Source organism: Taurulus bubalis (genome assembly GCF_910589615.1).
Source record: "Taurulus bubalis genome assembly, chromosome: 9".
Classification (NCBI taxonomy): domain Eukaryota; kingdom Metazoa; phylum Chordata; class Actinopteri; order Perciformes; family Cottidae; genus Taurulus; species Taurulus bubalis.
This window is the reverse complement of record NC_136597.1, coordinates 6110549-6132090: the sequence shown is the minus strand read 5'-3', so window position 1 is coordinate 6132090 and position 21542 is coordinate 6110549. Positions and strand designations below refer to the sequence as shown.

Genomic DNA, 21542 nt, shown 5'->3' with positions numbered 1-21542 from the left:
GAGTTTGGACAGTTTGGACAGTCCTGTAAGATGAGACATGAATAGTTACAATATTACATAACGTTTTCAGGACTTTCATGGCTCCAGGTGGCTGGGAATTGTCCTCAATCTTGTTAAAACTTTGTAAAACATTTCCTTTCATGACCATATTGCTGAGCCCTAATATATTACAGATACTATGTTTGTGACCATTATTACTGTAATTTAAAAGGGAAAGCAAAACTGTAATTCGTAAAACGAGTAATTCTATCCACAGATCACTGAGTTCAGATCAACAGGTTTATTTGAGGAAATATATTTTTAAAAAGGTTAATGTTATTTAATCGCTAGAGTTGCTTTTAGTGTGGAAATGTTCAAAAACTTGGGGGAATCTCTTCCTCAGCAGAGACATTGCCTACTAGTATTCATACAATAATGCAGTACATAGTATGAACTAATAATAAAATATCACTGTCAAGTGCATTGATATGTACCAGTGTACTCAGGGAAGCAGATGGACAGTGGCGACTTGTTGATCTTGCTTTCAAAGATGTCCTTCTTGTTCAGGAAGAGAATGATAGAGGTTTCCTTAAACCACTTGTTGTTACAGATGGACTCAAACAGCTTCAAAGACTCGTGCATGCGATTCTGTAAAAGAGACATTACCGAGGGTTAAAAAGGCTTTAAAACACAATATTCTGCATGATTATAGTAGATAAATACACACACACACACACACACACACACACACACACAAAACAACCAGACAAGCATACATCATTTGTGCAAATGTGTTCAGAAAACACACAACACACTACACAAGTAGCAGAATCAAGAACACACATACTACATACACACCATTAAAACAGGAACTGGGTAAATTAAAACGAGAAAGCTGGAACAGAAGTACTGAGGAGTTCCTCTTTTCTACGGACAGAGCATTTCCTGCTGCATGTTGAGTGTGTATATCTTTGTGCATTTGTGTAAATCAACACATCAGTAACAACACTTATTAGTAAGCTGGATGTTGCAGCTGAGTTAAACAAAGCCATGCACTTCTAGCGTTTAAGCTGGGAGTGAATAAATGAGAGCGTAAAGGTGCCATATGGCGTTTTTGACCACTAGGGGCACTAAAGAGCAATGCTTAGAAAAGACGTTCTCAGTGTTGAGTGTATTAGCTTTTCTGTTGCATGTCCTTGAGGAAATAACCTGCTCACCGTCAGTAGATGTTTATGTAATCTGTAGTAGGCAGCAACAGTTTGTGGAGGTAATGCATTATAAAGGTTGCAGCACCAATGTGCTTCATGTGTACCAATGCAGGAGGAGAGGAAGACAAACCACTCTGGTGCAAACGATGCACATTTAAATTAGCTTTGCAACTATCTTCAGAGGTAGAAGATTGAACGTGTCTCTTAGGCCGGACACACACAATGTCTTTCTGTGACAAACGTTAAATGCAAACACAATAAAAACAGTAAAAGCTCCACAGGGTGTATCCAGCATTCATGCTATATTAAAAGCAATATTTAAGTTATAAATTACAAACACTGTTAGATTTGCATTTTAAATACAGCTAAAACAAAGCACGAGGACTTAAATAAATATATATATATATAATAAAGCTTAAACTGCTTTAAGTATGTTATATTTATTCCATCATAGTCATGTTCTCATGTTAGTAGATTATGTGATCTTTGGCTTGTTAGCACAGGTAGAATGCTTCTTATATCTGTCTACCTTGACTAATTCTCTCCAGAATTCACTATTCTGTTTTCTAATGAAATCTGTACAAAGTGAAAAGTAAACTAACTGTTAATATTATTCTTAAGTGCTCATCCAAAAATAAACCCAACACTAATCAGTCTAGACCACCATCCATGCTGCGTACAAAAGTGCTTTGTGATGAAAACATACAAGACTCTTTTTAAAGAAAGAATTGAAAGCAGTTTCTCTCTGCTTATGATCCCATACTGCCTAGTTTAGGACAGGGGAGGACAGAAAATGAGACTGATGGGGCCCATCAACCAATCAAAATAGAGAAAACTAGAAGCGTGGCATAATATTACATTAAGTAGAATAAGTAGATAAACTAATAATGAACAGAAGATAATGGGTTTAAACTGGTATATAAATAAAGTGCTCAGACTGACAGTCAGACAGAGATATAAATTGATACATAGCATGCAATAAAACGTGAACTGACGGAGAGGCACAACTTTCAACTCATAAGTGCATCAACCTACTGGGAGGTTTCATACCTGTCTGTGGGTGGAGCATCTGTGGAAGATCTGACTGCTGTTTGGTAAGAGAGGACAGTCGATGGCGAGAGTGACAGGAGTGGAAGGAGCCAGAGATGCTGCAGGACGGAGTTTAGAGCAGGAACAGAAAATGCAAAGGACCCGCTCACCCACCCACAGCCGACTTCCTACATGACGCCCCCCTTTAACACAAACACACACACTGTATACATACACACCCCCACTGCTGAAAAGAAAGTGTTCAGAGGCAGAAGGAAAGGACATTATCCAGACAGTGTTCCCCCAGAGCAGCTGCCATTATATAGCCTGCGTGTGTGTGTGTGTGTGTGTGTGTTTTCACAGAAACAAAACAAAGAGAGGCAGAGAAAAAACACAATGCAAGCAGTTATTCAATAGAACAAAGGGAAATAAAAAGCAGAAGTAGTATGTAGTGAATTGTGTGTGTTTGTGACGGTTGTAGCTCATGGGGATGAGTGGTCGTCCTGCAACCACATGGTCGCCGGCTCGATCCCCAGCCTCCCCATGGGTCACATGTCGAAGTGTCCCTGAGCAAGACACCCAACCCTAAAATTGCTCCCCGGGTGCCGATAAGGGCTGCCCACTGCTCCTTAATACTAAGGATGGGTCAGAATACATTGTATGTATGTAAAAGCTTGTACTATGACTCTACTCTAATAAAGCACTTAGATGTTTCGATAGACATATACAGCCTGAACCTTTAGCATGGGACCTCTCAGGTGGTCTTTCACTTCTATATTGTCCCCTTAAAAGGACAAAGCTAGAATAACCAGAACCTGCGTCCAGGCATCCCAGAGATATTTTGTTCATGAAAATAAACCGGACTGACGAAAAAAGCAGTTTTTTTTCTTATCTTCATTCAAGAGTCTAGTCTTTCATTTTGAGAGCATGACACTCAAATAGCACCTGTGTGCGCTCGGATTGCCTCTGCACATACGTTATGCTTGCTCATGAAACATCTGCTCTTGGATTTTTTTGGTGTGATAACCGTCAAAGTTCCCCGACCAAAAGAATGCCAGGTGCCAGTTAAATGATCCCTGCTTTGTTGTGGGTGCTTTCGCTGGATGGAGGAACCGGCTTCATCCACCTCCGCCCACCAAGGCTTTATCATGCGGCTTATTGCTCTTGCTTTCTTCACGACCTTTGGAATGAAATGACTGTTTTTATTTGTTACTATAACAACTATCCTGGTTATTATTACTGGAAACAACTTTTTTTATTTTGCCGTACACTGACAAGGATGCCGTGGCAGCTCGCTTGTTGACAGCTGCACACAGAGAGTGAGCCATTAGCTTTCTGATGGGAGTTAAATACGAGGAGGTAACAATGGCGGCCCGCTCCTTCTTCTTAATACATCTCTGGTCGGCCCACATTATCTACTCGCTGTGACTATAATTTCGTCTTGCAGTTCCCTTAAAGCACTTAAACTAAACACACTCTGCCTTCAAGTGCTTCATTTACAGTCAGCTAACGTTAGCTCGGAGTGTGAGGGCAAGGCTTTGAGGGGAAGCATTAACAAATCTGAACCTGAAATCAATGAGTCATGCCCTCAAAAAAAAGACCATGGTCTTGAATAAAGCTCCGTAGAAAACATAAAGCCTCTGGCCACAGCTGTCGCCACCGTAGAGACTTAAATAAACACAAACGAAACAGAAAACCTGTTATGGGACCTCATTAAATATTATACAGGTACTGCAAATACCATGGCATCTGTGAGTCTTGAAAAGTAAAAAACAACAACATTGAATTCAGTTTCCTAACAAAAGAAAAGCCTCAGAAGGAATAAGTTGTCCTTATTGTAATTTACACAAACCTTGAATGTTTTCTCTTGCCGGCCAAAGGCAGTGATATTCGTTATACAATATTCTGATGCGGTCTGATGACACCCGTTAAACATCAATATACTAAAGGTGTGATTGTTGAGTGGATTGTGCAGATTTGTAGCAAACACTGCTAAGTGTAGCAGCTAGGAAGTTCATCAACAAGTGTCAATTTGATCAATGACTTTAATCAATGAATTGGTTAAAACATCCATTAATGCTATTGCGGGTCCAGGTCACATTAATTAAATGAGTTATATTATGAAGAATTATACTACTAGGAAATAGTGAAACATGTGAATGTAAATGTCACCACCTATGACTCCCTGACTACACTGTTCATGCTCACCCGACTTTCAGCCCAAACATTATAATACGTATATTTAGACTATGGTTTTATGCTAAATATAGCCTCTAAAGTAGGCCTACAAAGCGTTATCTTACTAAGAGGCTAGTATGCTAACAATACTTTTAACTCCTGTCCAGATAAGATTTGTATTATGAGGGAAAACTGGCATTCTAATTAAATTCATGGCATATCATTGATTGTAATAAATTACCAGAGAAGATATATGCATGACTCCCATTACCAAGGAAGGGGTTTTTATCTTTATGTCTGATTGTAAAATATCTTTTCTGCACGACTACTTTTTATTTTCTGAATCGCATGCCATCCTCTGTCTGGTAGCTGACAGAGGATGTGGGCAGGGAAGGGACGATACACGATGTCACTACGGATTACAATAAAGTACGATGAGTAGATTGTGGTGAATTTCCGTTATCGGGATAATCTTGAATATCGTCAAGAGGGACTCGAAAGAGCTGCCTAGCTCCCTTTTATGGTAGAGAAGTGAAATATCGAGGCTGATACTAAAATAGAATAAGTTAAATGAAAAAAAGAAACAGAATCAGACAATGTTATTTATTTTTGTATTCACTTTTTGAAGGGGGACCTTATGATTTATGATTACCTTATTTAAGTATTTCACTAAAAAGGGAGATGTTTGTCTCATCTGTGATGCAATACAATATTTGTTTTACAACATGAGAGGTAAAGTGTTTACGGTACCATTTAAACATTTTTAAGAGGAATGTTCTCCTCTCAACTGTGACAGCAGCCACACTCAAAGTCTCCCCATGACTTTACGTCGCCTACATTAGGACAAAACACCATTTAAAATGGACTCAGGTATACGACACACGCACTAGGAGCTGTTTGTGCGTGTGTTTTATGATGGCTTTTGCCTCTCTTCTTCTGACGTTCTTCTGGAGCTCCCAGCTCAGGGGGAGGCTTGATGACATCTGCATAAATAGAGCAGCTACAGAGCACAGTTTCCCAGCCGAGAATTCTCAGAGGACACACTTCAGGCTTTATAAATAGCAGCGAGCGCCATGCATTCAAATCAGCTTATTTGTTGTAGGTTACAAACTGTACATCAGCTTTGCAGCCACATGGCAGGGAGTGTTTTGTTGTTGTTAAGGAAACACTGAGCTACTCTATTGTGACTGACCTTGTCCACAGTCTTACACTAACCAAATAACAGAAAGGTCTACAGAAGTACGTTGTGTTCCCACTCTGTAAAAAACAACAAAAAGAGTCCTGCAATATTAAGGTTTTTAAATTATAAATAATGCTGTATGCTCACCTGATTCTCTAAATAATATAATATTTCTGTGTCTTTTTTACTTTCGTAATGAAGCTCTTTAAACTTAAGTAAGTAAGGTCATGGAGGAGTTCTACACCGACTATATATCTCATATGATATATGAATTTACAGCCAGCATGATTTGCCTTTAGAGCAACTTCCTTGACCATACATGACTTTTCCCACAGAAAAAATAACTTCTCTATGTCTCCTCATGTATTTTTTCATTGGAACCATCCGACAGTGGGTTCACCAGAGATAGAGCACTGTTGGTCTACGTGTTCATTTAAACAAACAAGTTCAACAAGTATTTTAAATGTGGCCCTGAGCAGTAAACCGTTGATTCAATCACATGTTTGGTTGTGATATCGGAGGATGGTTTACCAAACTGAGATCCACAGGAAACACCACAGAATTCAGATTAAGAAACATTCATCTTAATGTATTTAGCAGCTCATGAAACAGCTCTACAGGCATGTATTTCTCCCTGTCTTAAGCGTTTACACAGACTGTGTGTTTAATGTCATGTTAAACACTGTTTCTACATATAGAACAAGCTTCCACTCTATCTTTAAACTGGCTGCTATATAGCCTGTGTCAGAATGTATTAGGGGACTATTACCCATGCTGTTGCACATCCCGAATGTATAAAATAAAATTACTGATGCCATCTTATATAATATCCTTTAAAAGGGTTCCAATATTTAGAAATGGGTCACAAGGCCATTAAGTGAAACAGCATCTGTGAGACCGGGAGAGAGGAAACAGAGGGAGAGAGAATATACACATGTGAACATCTGTCCTTACCGTGGTCTCGTCCTCATGCAGCACCTGGTCGTATCCGCTGAGCGCCACACAGAAAATGATAGCTGTGACATCCTCAAAACAGTGGATCCACTTCTTCCTCTCCGACCTCTGACCTCCCACATCAAACAGCCTGATGCACAGAGAGAGACGGCCGTGAATCAACACACAAAATACACAGAAGACAGTGTCTTCTCACTCCTCTTGTGTGCAATAATGATGAAACTGTACAATGAATGGTGCACTATTTCACATGCGCAATACTCTGCTTTTTAATACTGCATTCATTGTATACTGTACATTTCAATACATATTCTTATTTAATTCTTATTCATACTATTCTTGCATTTATATTTAACATACTTTATAGATCCCACTTCTCAGCATTGTTTATTCACACAATTACACTGAGGTTATATATTGTACATATTTTCACATAATTCCGATATTTCCATAAACCTCATCTCTTATTTTTGATATTTACTGTTTATTCTCAACATATATTGTGCTATGTATTGTAGTATTGTGTACATAATTAAAGTTTTTCTTTTCATTATTTATGCTTGTATATAAGAGCCCCCCATGAACAGTAAAGTGTTTCTGAGTCTTCTGAAGCCTGGGAGCTTCATAGCTGTGGTCGGTTTGTACTGCAGGGCCTCTTTCTGGTTTCTGCTCCTCTTCGGAGTCCATAAAGTGTTTCTATTTCTAGATATTGTCAACAGCTGACTTACTGTTCCAAGTGTATGCTCCAAAAGGCTCCTCGTATTTTCTCAACCTTTTCTTTTCTTTTTCTGTGTTAGAAAGGCTCGGTCAGTCTCTCTAAACTCTGATGTATGAACAACGTGGGATCTTACAAACTCTGGCAGTTTTCTTCTTATTGTAAGTTGTAACCTTTGGATGTATAACTGCCGTGCGGTATAACTGCGTATGTGACCATTGCTTTGTACTGTATGGGCCATTTGAGATTCCTTTAGCTGTTACCCCGTGCAATTTTTGGGCAGTCTGAGAGAAACGTTGACAATTGTTTTAAATTTAGAAATAGTTGTTCTAGGTCATCCACTGATCAGAGCCAACACTATTATGAGAGTGTCAGTGTTTTCTGACCCATCTTGCACAGTGGGTCGTGCAATAAACAGACACATTCGTTGATGTCAAACTTCATTCTGATCTGGCCTTGTCCTTTTTTGGGCCCAATGCGTCTCTCCTCTGAATCTGTAATTATGCTGGCTTGATCAGAAAATGAAACCATTTTTAAAAGGTATGGGATGTTCAGATAGGTGGTTCTGGTCTGTAAGTTCTGGCTTATTACAGATCTTTAGCTTCATCGGGAGGGAACGGTGGAAACACCACAAGCAGGGGCGGCTTTGGGCACGGGCGACCCGGGCAGCTGCCCGGGGCGGCACTTTTTCATGACACGTGGGGGGCGGCACGACCACTTAAAAAAAAAAATCATCTGGGCCGTGAAGCGGTTTTCCAATATCTATCATGTCACTGTGTGGGGGGTTGGCAGATTGGCGCCCCCTGCGGCTGCTTTCTGGGCGGGGGGGGGTGCCGGCTGCGGGTCGTGTGTGTGTGGGTGCGGCGGCATGCGCTCGAGGGGATCCACTGTGGGCTATGGGACCGTACTCTAATGCAGTGGTACCCAACCTTTTTTGAGCCACGGACCGGTTTTGTGTCAGACAATATTTTCACGGACCGGCCTTCACAGTGTAGACGAAAAATATGACGTAATAAATATGACGTAATACAACCGGCATAAATACAATTATAAAATGCATAAAGATACACATCACCATGACGCTGCATTAGTGGAGCCCTGAGCTTGTTTCTCTGCTACAAGCCGGTCCGTCTCGTGGTGACGGGAGAAAAAGACCGAGCCCCTACGTCTGTTGTTTATGTCCAGTCTACTGACTCTACTCCGTACCTTAAACCTTTATATGCAATCTGTCACTTCATTAAAACCTGCTTCACAAAGACAGGATGTTGAAATGGAGGCAGGGTTTTCAGAGCTTTTTTGGCGATCCCAGTGTACTCTGCCTTGATTTTAATCCAGAACACAGAGTTGTAACGGACTTTTAAGTTTCACTTTTGGGGTAACGTAAGGAACCTCTTGACATGTGTCAAGATGTTACGTTTGAGGCTACGCACAGACGGATGTATCCGGTCTTTTTTCAAAATGAAATATTTTTCCGACTTTTTTTTTTTTTACCGGGGGGGGGGGGTGCTTGGAGGGGGGTCTCGCCCGGGGCGTAATTACATGTAGAACCGCCACTGACCACAAGTCAGTGTGTTGCCACATCAAACCAAGACCTTCTGAGGATTACGGTAAAGCTGAAACTCTCAAGCAACAAAACAAGTAAACTGGAATATAAATAAATAAATAGTTCATAAACTGTATATATAGATAATATATATATATATATATATATATATATATATATATATATATATATATATATATATAGATAAACTGTATATATAGACCAGATGGACCGTCTCCAACTCAGAAAGTAATTTACCTCATGCCTTCATAAGCTTGGAATGACCCCTCCTATGTATAAGTTGTAATTTTGTGGTTTGTAGAGTACACTAGACAAACTACTACCAGAGAGGAGTGAAGCCAAAGTGAAGTGAACTCAGTTCCACATGTGATGGGTATAATGGTAGGTGGGTTGATGGGTTACACCCAGTACAGGAACACTGCAGTCTCCCACACGCTGCCTGACTGCCAGTAATAGCAATTGAGCTGACAACAGTTACACACCCAGCAGCACAACGCCTACTGCCAGTAACAGTAGAACTAACATGTATGTGTATTGTGTAATGCATCTGTACACGCAAGAGGGGCAGAAATATGGTAATTAAATTAGAGGTCAGAAAAAGCCCTCCGCCTCTTTTCTCTCTCTTTCGTCTCCTCCTACCATCCGAACAAACCCCTCCCTCCTTTTTGCCATCATTCCCACTGCTCCTCGCTCTAATTGAATCAGATCTAGTTAAAATGACAGACAATCCTAGCTTGATTAAAGCGTTTCATCATATTAATTACAGACTGGAGTTCCTACATGGATAAGAGGAGCAGACAGAGAGACGAGTGAGAGGCAGCACTTGTGACAGTAAAATAAATGTCAACGTTATGAGTGAATACTGACCTGAAGTGGAGGTTTTTGAAGGTAAAGTGTGTCTCGACGATGCCCGTGGTCTTCACTCGGGTCCTCAGGATGTCCTGCTCCGTGGGCTGGTAGTCTGGGGCACCAATCCGATCTAGGCTGTCTAGGTAGCTGAGACAGACACAGAGACAGACACAGATTGTAAGTCAGCAGCAATCTTCTTCTCGTTGAGCTACTTTAACAAGACGTATTATACTGAAGGTAAACTGAAGGGGTGTACATGAGGCTGCAGTGAGAGAGGTTCTGATTTAAAGAGTTTGGATAATCTTTTTAGCCTTTTCATGCACGAATAAATGTGGCCAGTTCTAAATTGGATTTGGGAAAGTTTTCATTCCTGCAACCCCAGCCATTGTGACCCAAGACAGCGTTGCATTTGCCAAATGCATCTGTAAGTCATCATTCTAAGAGCCTTTGCTCTTCTAATGATGAAATTGAAAAACATACTTTTTGAAAATGACCCAGCGGTATGTTTGGGATCAGTATTCACGTCGAGCGATTGGATGAACAATAGAGACACTGCTAGCCAATCAGAATCCCTCCGAGTTGAAAGAGCGCCATGCAGCGCCACTGTTTACAACATTCTCCATCATCAGTGTGGATGCTCACATCGTTATAGTTATTGTTCTTGGTTCTGGCCCTTAACAGGTAAACGTACAGGAGCAACAGCAACTAAGGGGTCAGTTCTGATAGTGGTTCCTTATAATTCTCATCCTTTGAAGTCTTCCATTAATCCTCCAGTAGCTCTATGTATCTCACCTTTTAGACTCAAGTAGGCCTCAGCGGCTCAAAGGGTCTTTTGCTACTCACACTGACAGAGTAGGAGTGTGATCACTTAAAAAAGCATGCATTTGTTTTGATGCTATTCACTTTGTGTTACAGTGCAATGATGTAACACACATGTAATGTCATGGCTCAGGTGGCTGAAACAGTAAACATTACATAACAAGCAGCATGTGACAACCACCCACTGGATTACGTATTAATAATAACAGTAAATGTGCAACTCCAACTGCAGTGGGGCAACTATCTGTTACTTATATGCTCCCTCTATGGGAGGTCAGAGGTCAGGGTAAGGTACAGATCAAAACTGTCAGATCAGGTACAGTAAAGTATCTGGTCACCTTTTACAATACTTTTAATTAAATCAATGTATTTGTATTAATTGGAAAAACTAAATATTTTTCTTAATTATTTTAATTATAAAGTGGTAATTTCAGCGGTACTCATTAAATTAATAAAGGCCATCAGCTCTAATTGGCAGATAAAATACATATGGAGCCACCTGGTAAGAAGTGAGCAGTAGGTGGGTGAGATGAATATGTCTATTCAGTTATGTAATGGAAAATCCCTGGACATTTTTTTATGTAGAAGTATTAATCAAATAATCCTTAATAGCGCAGCTCAGAGATTCATCTCACAGAACATGCAGGGTAGCTCCCTGGCTGAGGGGTGATCACTCTACTTCTGTATCAATCCACCCTTCCTTCAAGCAAAGAACAAGGGAGACGAGGGCGAAGACTGCGGCTTCATCACTTTTATAGCATGCACAATCTTTTATTCTGATTGGCTCGTGTCTGTTGTGTTGTTGTAATGCCATGCTCTTCGCCAATGCTGAAATATAGCTGTGCAACGTCCACCTTGCATCATGCTTATGCGTTCCACTTCTACAACCAGGTGCAGAGTGATGGCTGAGCAATAAAATTACCATCAGACATTATTGCTATTCTTAGCTAACAGAGATGGGCCGACGAATAGTCAGACAGAAAGGCAGAAGAGCAGGAGATATGTGGAGAACATATACTCTTATCATGCATCCATTTTGTGTAATGGATGTAAAGCTTTTACTTATAGATTGGTGAGTATTGTTTCAGAGCTTTTATAAATGGATGTCGAGTTACTTCTAAGAGACTGAGGGAAATAAAATAAAGGCTAGAGTGGGCAGAAGATACTGAGCTAATGGCCCTAAACACACACACACACACACACACACACACACACACACTCACACAGCTTCAGTGATAAGAACTATTGATTATACAGAAAGGAATATGGGTTTAGAGCTTGGGGTGTGGAGAGGAAGTAGGGAGAGCTGAAAGAGGGCAGACAAAGAGAAAGTGAGAGGCAGAGAACAGTTCTTTTTACGGGGCCACCATGAGGGAAAGTGATCTGCTGGACTTTTATTTATTTGGATTGGGAGATACATAGAAACCAGGTCCTAAACACACCTGTCCACTACACTATAGCATCGGCTGATTTAATGGGGTTTGCTTGTTATGTATGCAGACTTTCCAGATACAGTGCTAAGAGAGAATCTACATGGAAAATAAATACAACAGAGCTCTATGAGTTAAAGCTTAAAACATATTGCTTGAACAGACACATAACCTACTCTAATCTGAACTTCAGGCTCCCAGCGCTTACATCCTCCCGCAGCAGTCGTGCTGCATCATCTACTGAATAAGATACTACTGGCTTCTGGATGCACAGCGCAAAGGGATTAAGAAGAGATGGAGGTGATATAATGAAGGTTTACGTCTGAACACCTGAAACCCCGAATGACCTTTACCACCACAGGAGGTTTGAACCCTCTCTGACTAGAAGCCGTTTCCACCCTACAGTCACTTTTCAGAGAAAATGTTTTTGGCAGGAACTTACATTAATGCAGATGCTGCGAAAAATATTTCATGTATAGAACTGCTATCCCCTGACGGTCTTACACCCACAGCAATGTAAATTACATTATATCACGCCTGGGCAGGCTAATAACTTGTGTATGCTTGTGTAGCTTTGAGACGGCACACGGTATTGTATGTAGAGTCCCACTGCATTAGTCTCTGTCCTCATCCTGATATTACTCTTCGATTAACATCGCATCCCAGTGAATACTTCTCTGATTTCCCTGGTGACGTAGAGTATTATAGATGATCACTGAAACAAGTGTGGGGCACAAAAGAGAGACAACCGCAGAGAATGTTATCCGTGAGATGATATTCAGCCGCGATATTCAGCATTTGTATGATATTTAACATATTTATGTTCATGAGTCAGCCGTCACTCTGTCTGTCACTGCTGGTGGAGCCTTCAGTTTGCAGTGTGGTTCATACACCTCACTAATTAAAACAGAGCATTGCACCTTAACACTGTGCTTCATGATCTAAGGCATTTTTTGTATTACGTCCAAACGTCCATACTGGGAGTATCTTACTCAACCAACATATGCAAAGACAGTCTTCAATACATGCAAAGAAGGTGTCAGCATGGGAAGAGTAATTTCTCTTAAAAACAAAGATCCGTTTTGCAACATTTCATTTTACATATGCTTGAAGACGTTTAAACAAAGTTATGTTTTCTCTAAATGACACTAAGAATAAAAATGTTATTGCCAATGTGCATTAATTCCAAATATCGGCTATCTGTCGATGCCTAGTTGACGCCATCGGACTATAAAGAGTTCTCCCGACAATTTGCAATATTCAGCTTCACTCTCCCAACACTTTGTTAACACACACACACACACTCTTCCATTTTCAGTAATCATCATTAACTGAGGATATTGATTGAGGCTATTGATAAAACAGTGGCTTGATGCCAAAGAGGACTGGTAGAGAACGTAAAAGAGAACAAGGCGAGACAGTAAAACATCTAAAGGCCAACACAGAGTGAGAGAGATGCAGGTAAGTGGGTATAAAGACATGCAGGTGCCAAGTAATAGCAGAGTCATATTGATCACTTGCTATATTAACATAAGTGCAATGACCCAACATTAACAACAAACAAAGGCCACTAGTTATAATGCAGAGGCTGTCCAAGCTGTATTTTTAAGTAAAAGGTCCATAATATATGGGGCTGTTGACAACTATATTGGCAAGTGTATACAACATATGATTTTAAACATTAACACATTATACACCGTATACATAGTAATGCATTTTAAGGCAGAATATGTATACTTTGAAACATACTATACAAACATTTTGTCTATGTGGCATGTTTTCTGTTTAACAGCATCATGCCAGGTCGGCTGCACTGTCCTCCTTCATAGCTGTTGCTAAGTAACTGGTTTTTAGATGATCAGACGTCTCCCCTGCTGTGATGTTCCAACACATATCTACAACCAGCACTTGTCACCTCTACAGAAGCTGCAGCGACATGATGCAACATGACACAACCTGGCTACAACATAGCAGTGACGACAGAGGAAAAAGCCCCGTCATTATTTAGTCCAGAGAAGAAGATAAACCAGGAAATGCCACACTAGCAGTGTAGCGACGCTTCAATGCTCAACTTAAATCAACACTGATCCGATCACGACATAACCCAAGTTTATCTCTTAGCCGTTTGTGTAAAGAAGCAAGCTGACCTTTAAACATTAGGCTACCCCGCGTTGTCAACAGCAAATACAGTTAATTATCTAAAGACAGAAATAGACAAATAACAGTACCCACCAGCACCAGGACATACTGTGTGTATCTGTTAAAATCAATGATGCTGAAGTAAAGAAAGGAGAATGATGCCACTTTGTCTGACATTTACCTTCAATTAGTTCTAAACAGTTCTCTGCTATTAGCAGACTGCCTGATAATAGCAGTCACGATTCACTCCATCTATTTAATACTGCAGTCTTTCAGTGTAATGAGACAAATCTGGTCCACTGTCCATTTAACTACTTCATCTGGCATAGATGCTTAAATGGATAGTTTGGATGTTTTGAAGTGGGGCTGTATGATGGAAGCAAATGAATTGCTTTCCGACCGCTGGCCGACCCTCGTTAACCGATCAGTAACCGTTAACTGACCGGATATGGGCCGCTGCCTTGCATGCACATACAGGGATGCTGTGGTTGAAGTTCCTAACAAGCCGCCCAGCTGCAATGACATGCGGTTGAGTTGCTGGACGTGCATTGCCGTGGACACATGCAGCCACTTTTCTCGTTTGTCTCCGCCGCAATTAGTTTAGCTTCGATGTTGTCAGCTGTGTGTCTGCCTCGTGAACTCTGTCAGGGTTTCAGTCAGTGTGTTGCAAGCTTAGCGAGTATCTGTACGAGTGTGTGTGTGTACAGTAGAAAGCTGCGAATGTAGCAGTGCAGTGGTACTCCTGTTTGACTAACGATGGATAAGATGCCTGTGTGAACCTCATAAAACCCCACTTCCAAAAAATAATTGTTGCATGTGTGAGCACAAGTTGGTGCATGCATAGTGCATACCACTGTGTCTCAAAGGCAAGGCATGTAAATCATAAACAGAGTGTATATCCATTGTAGTAAATAGGTCAGGACATGCAGGGAATCTGCACAGAGATAGAGAGAGGAGGCTTCAGGCTGTACTTGCTCCTCTCAGAACAGAGACAAACGCACGTTAGTGTACATGCATGTGTGATTACACACACACACACACACACACACACACACACACACACACACACACACACACACACACACAAAGGTCAGCCCACCCTACGTGAGCCTGAGCCAGAATGGTTGCTAACTTCAGGGCTAACCTTCTTCACTTTAATCAACAGATGGCAAGCAAGACATGGGAACTTGGCCCGTGGTCTTGAGGAGTTGTAGCATTTATTTACCAACAAACAAACTGCACACACTGCACTGCTACGTTCATAGCTGTAACTTTACTGTTTCATACGCATCATCACACGCTCTCAAATTACTATCTTACAAATTATCTTAACTTTGGAGAAATAGCATCTACTCTCTTCTGCTCTCAGGGATTTTCAAGAAAGAACTTTCACACACACACACACACACACACACACACACACACACGCACACACACACACACACACACACACACACACACACAGTTAAACAGAATGTGGTCTGATCATGTGATATCTGTCCTATCAGCTCATTGGCTGATCGGCCTGTTCTGCTCCACAGGCCACAACATAATAGGAAGTGTGCATCAATCTTTAATGTGACATTTAACACAGGCACACAAACGGACATGCGCTCAGACGCACACACACACACACACACACACACACTTGCACACACACACACACACACACACACACACACACACACACACACACACACACACTTGCACACAAAGAGGATGTTGTTTGAGGTAATTGACCACATGTAAATGTTGACAGGAATATGTTTGCACTTGATGTCCGCCATGGTGAGAAATAACTAAGTGCTTCAACTCTCTCTCTCTTTTCGGTCTCTAGTCTCCTTTAGTCTCATTTGTCTCGCGCCTTGTTTCATTGAATCATTTTGATGTGTTTTCTTTGTCCAGGCCTCCTTTTGAATTTCCCAATCGCCTTCTCTTATCTCTGCCTTGTCTCTTTCCATCTTTTCTCATGTTCTCCTCTCGCTTCAGTTTTCCTTATCTTCTGCTATTTCCTTTGTGTTTTTGTTGCCTCCGTGTCTGCCAAAGCTTTACGTCTGGACACGTATTTCAACTGGTAGATTCTCATCAAATGGTGCATTTGATCTAATTTCAAGGTGTATTTTCTTCCCACTTCAGCCAGTTATAATGTAAAGGTAACTGTTTTCTAACTGCCTTTCAATTCTAAGTAAGACATATCAATTTAACTAACAACCAATATCAGTAAATTAACCCAGTATTACAGTAGAAATCCAAAGGCAGACAATGTGTGTATAACTGTATTTCCAGATGAGAATACTTTAATATGAATCCACGCCAGTGTATCAACTACAGACAAACAAGCTACATTAATTCCATCCTATCAGAGTGATATACGTAAACTGTATGTGCTGCACACAGCAACAAATATATATGACTCCATCTGTCACTCTACTTAAACTGATCTCAATGTCGCTGTGTAATTTCACTGGATGGATGGTGCACGATTAAACAAGGGCTACGTGTACAAACGTGGCACTTGAAGGAAATTACTCCCCCACCTCCTCTCTCTCTATCTCCCTCTCTCTCTTTTGTTGTGCTTCTCCTGCTGTCCCTCTCTCTCTCTCTCTCTCTCTCCACCCACACACAGGCACTCAGCATAAATCAGGCGCTGTACTTCTAATGGTGATTGACTGTGTGTCGTAATAGCTAGTGTATGATCACATTTAGAAGATTGTAAATACATAAGGTGTGTTTGAGGGTGTGCTTGAGAGCATTTATTTATATATATATTGTTTTTCATCTTTTATGGTGGCTGGATGGATACACTTGCTTCTGTGCTGACTCAGTGATATGACACTTCTTGGGATGCTGGGCGACATATATCAATATCACAACTGTCACATTTACCTCTGTAACAAAGAATGAAACTGCATCTTATCCATACTGGCACACGCAATTCTCTGCCTATCCATTGATATATATTTATCACACAGACCTGACAGGCCTGTGTGATAAATATATATCAATAAAACAGGTGAACCAAACTAGAATACGCTCCATTTCACATGTGCGGCAATTGCCAACACAACCACACAGAGACAAATGACCATGTGTACATACTACTGCGCTGAATCGTTGAGCTGGTACTCGCGGGCGCGGCTGAAACACTCCTGGAGGCCTGAGTCGGACCACAGCCGTATCATGGCGCCAAGCAGCTCGGCGGAGTAAGGCTCTGTGTCCTCCATACGACTGACCACGTCACACACCATCTTAGCATCCGCCTGGAGGAAACACAGGAGGGAAGAAGCAGGAGGTGAGCATTCACGGAGGCAGAGGAGGAGCAGCGTCCTCTCTAAACTCCGAAGGCGTCGTAATCACATCAACCACTCAAAATGACATTAGTAAAGACTGTCACTGTTCAATGCATTCTAAACAGTGTGCCACTTGGTAAACAGAGAGTATTTGTTCACTACAGGATCATCAATATTGTATGTTACTATGTATGTGTGTTCCTAAATTTAGCGTACACTTTTTTTCTTTTCTTAGATTGACCTTTCTTTCAGATGCCTTCACACACTGGAACACAAAACACAAACCGTGAGTCAGTACAGGTGCAGAAACAGAAAGAAACCAGAAAGCTGTTGCAGTTCACGGAGAGGCCTGAGTTAATACTCTTAATGTCATCAAATTGCAATGTGGGCAAACGTCCAAGAAGAAGCTCTAAAAATCATCAGCCCGCTGGACCTGGACAAAGGTAAAGCTTTTTTTCAGGGTCTTTCTTCCACATAGCTGTCGAATGCTAAAGAGGAGACTGTTGTCCTGCAGCAGTGATCTGGCTCTGGTGCCTTCTGGGGACTGCTGGTCTGCACTGATATCCTTCAGAGCAAAGAGGCCGATGAATCACCTCCCAGTAGCTGACATAGCTGAACATTGAGTAACTGTCTTAAAACCCAAAGCTATTCAGATTATACGATCATAAAAGTCCTTCCAATACAGTGCTTAAGTAACTTCCTACATTCATTGTTTGATATAAGCAAACGCATAAGCCAAATGGTTCCTATTGTGACATTTAATGTTATAGATGAGGATGAGAATGCATTAAGTGGTACAATATTGAATTCCACCAAGGATTACAAAATCCTGTTTTATTGCATTCAAGTGTTCAAATGTTTAAACATTATATAACTTTTGTTTAATCTGTATAAGATGTGTAAGATGTGGAGAATTTGGATAGCCACTTAGCTACGAGTAAACCAGCTGCAGAAATCTGCAGAAGTTAAATTCTATCAAAAAGACATTTGGGATCAGGAATACTCTGTGTATGTGAAAAAGTTTCAGTCAAATTTAACTATAATGTTGTTGAGTTTTATGGAAAATACATTCTATGTCAGTCCAAAATAAAAGCATACCTGCTTCTGGCTCTGCATGACACAATGTACATTCATTATTGAGGTCAGAATATCTTGCAATTGCCCTTCAAGGAAAGATATACACAATTCAGTCTTATTCTATTTAAAATCCCAAAAGTAGCCAGGAGATAACCACAATATCTACTCTTTGTAATTTCATTGGAAATTCCCAAAACAAATGCCTTTAAGGGATGTTATTATGACATTGCTGGTCAAAGAAAAGTCTTTGCAGTTAACATAATTTTCAAGATAATAAAGCTTGGTGATAAAACTTTAACAGCTTTATTGGCACTCTATACATATTCTGATTGCTTCCTATTAGTAAGCACCAATTCTTTTAAATATATTACGTGACATAAAATTCAATCATATTCTCCAAATATACTTAAATCATTTGATGTTAAAGGTGCAATTTAAATCTGAAACTATAAACATCCAATCTTCCTTCTGTGTTCCATCGATATCATTTCTGTGTCAGCAAGCTTGAAATATGAGAATCAAACACATAACTAATGAACCAATGGAGCTCAGCATACTTCACTGATACAGTTTCAACCTACAGGTACTTTGAACATGTGACATTTCTAATAATGTGGCCCTGGAAACCTTTGAGTCGGCGAAATGAATATGAAGTAGAATAAACACAGTTAAAAAATATAAATAATATCTGCAACACTACACCTGGCTAACTCCATCACTGGAACAATACAGCACTATGTTCTTAAGAATTAAATACTTTTTTTCCCGATGAAACAGTATAGGATGGGGATGAGTGTTGTTATTCCCTTACTGTAATGTTATCCAACCATTATAATTAAATTGCACAGCACTCAGGCAGAAATAACTGAAGGTATGGGCTGTTTGAGTTTCCACATACGCCTGCAACTCACAGCATGCCAAGCAATGAGGGGGAGACAATAACAGATTACGTGAGATTGGAGATTTGACAACCTGATAAAAAACTCACCCACTCAACACCTGCTGGGAGTCGCCTGGTGCAACCAGCGCAGCCTCGATGCACTTCATTGACGGTTTGATTTTAACAAGGTGCTAGAGAAACCCCACATCCACTGAGAAGGCTCAAAAGGCTAATGATGGGAGGGATTTCACAATGATTGTTGCTGATAAAATGTAATTGCTCTTAGAACATATTAACTCAAAGCTTTAAAAAAAAATGCTTTGATATGCCCATTAAAGAAAGGCATCTCCATCTCTTTTTTCCTTTCTCTTATTATGCATCTATTCCCCTCTTTGATTTTCCACATTTTTGGATCATTTTGTTTTTCTCTTTCATTTTCTTGGCCTACTTCTCTGATGCGAACATCATTAGTTTTTGCAGAAACATTCGTCATTGAAGTCCTCTAAGGTTCATGAATACCTGTAGCAAATTTAATGGCAATCAATTAATTGCAATATTTCACTCTGAACCACAAATGTCTACTTCATGGTGCCGCTCGAGTTAACATTGGGGAATCACCAAACTCAGCAGGATTCACACTCTAGATAACATAAACATCTGTATAAAAATAGTTGTTGAGATATTTTCGTTTGGATCAAAGTAGTGAACAGACCAAATATATTGGCATATCATTTGCATATTTTAAAAGCAAGTGACACAAGTGTAATGTAGCAACCGCACAGTAATATTACATTGAAAAGGCCTGTATCTGTTCATCACATGTATGACCTAAATAAGGTCCAGTTGCCATCTCGACTAATACTGGATTAATTAACTGAACTGAAAGTGCCCTTTTTTTTTTTTACTGATGTGGTTTGTGTGCACAGTTGCTTTGCAATGTAAAAACTGGTTTATAAAACAGATTCTGCATTTATTAGGCACGCAAAGGGACAAGATTTTAGCATCCGAACCGGTCTGGTTTCCATTTGTAGTCCAACTAGCATCGACCAATGACATTCTAGGGGGCTTTGGTTGAATGCAAGTAAACAGTCACTGTGGAGGGCAAAATGCTGGCTATCGTCTGACGATGAAATTAGCTCGTAAATTGGCTACTTGACAATGCGGTCATAGGCTTCAGTCTCGGATTTCTTATCAGACAGTAAATAAATGATGGAGGAGGACTTCTTAACCCTGACATCCACTGGATTCACCAGAACACCATTAATATTGGAGGCTAGATTGTAGTCGGACCGAAAGCCAACAGAGATTGATAAGACTTCAGCCAGACCAGTCATTTCCTTTATTGTGGGGAATTTGCTCCTTCCTGTCCATCGAATCATACCATCTCATTCCTGACCTCATCCATTCACTCTCCCAGCCATTAGCCTTCCTTCCATCATCACACTATCATCTCTGTCATAGTCTTTTTCTATCTGACCTCTATCTCCACATTGCACTACAGTATCTTTTATTTTGTCCATCTTTTTGTCCTTCATCTCTCCTTCCATCTGTGCCTATGACCATGTTTGTTTTGTTCTTTTTCCTTTCCTCTATTTCTCTCCTGTCCCTCTGTATTTCATCTCTTTTATTCTTCCAACCATCAGCCCTCCCTTACATTACATTCTTGCCTGTCGTACCGTCCTTTGGTCAGTCTCTTATGCTTCTCCTCTCTCCTTTTTACCCCTCCTTCCCTTTAAATCTCCTTCCCTACAATTTCTCTTCTCTCTCTCAATCAGCAATCTCTTTTCCTTTCATGCTCCCTGTCCTGCTCCTCCCTCTTTCACCTTTATGTAAGCATGGATTTCACTATCCTCTGTTGTGTTGAACCATAAATCTGGCACCAAGGTGTGTGTGTGTAAGGACATGTGACAAGTGTGTTTCTATATTTGTCCCATAGATTTGCTTGCACTGATATATCTTTCTCTATGAGTGTGTTTTTATAGATTCATATCACATTTCATTCTGGACTGAAAAGGCTCTTCCCACATTTTGAAGCACACATAAATTACATATGCATAAAGATATATGTATATAACGTAACCATGGATGGTCATTTGCAGCGGTGCTTTGTTTCAGGTTCAAGCAGAAATAAGTACAGCCATACACGCATAGATGACAGATAGCAGATAGACTACAGAGGCAATCTGAGGCCTCCTGTCTCTCACAGCGACCTTTCAAATCTCTGAACTCTGTTGGATACGCACTCAACACA

At 40.5% G+C, this 21542-nt stretch overlaps 1 protein-coding gene across 2 annotated transcripts in view; it reads right to left on the bottom strand.

The window, feature by feature from the left end:
* LOC306741247 (guanine nucleotide-binding protein G(o) subunit alpha) overlaps positions 1–21542 on the bottom strand; it is a gene marked incomplete at both ends in the record, with an annotated part of 79532 nt that overhangs the window by 8870 nt on the left and 49120 nt on the right. Inside the window, 4 exons of one of the 2 annotated variants that reach the window (XM_079223502.1) lie at positions 474–627; positions 6529–6658; positions 9675–9803; positions 17144–17304. In XM_079223502.1, coding sequence (XP_079079628.1) covers positions 474–627; positions 6529–6658; positions 9675–9803; positions 17144–17304 — 574 coding nt within the window. The remainder of the gene's footprint in view (positions 1–473; positions 628–6528; positions 6659–9674; positions 9804–17143; positions 17305–21542) is intronic. The other variant, XM_079223503.1, reaches the window with a different exon arrangement.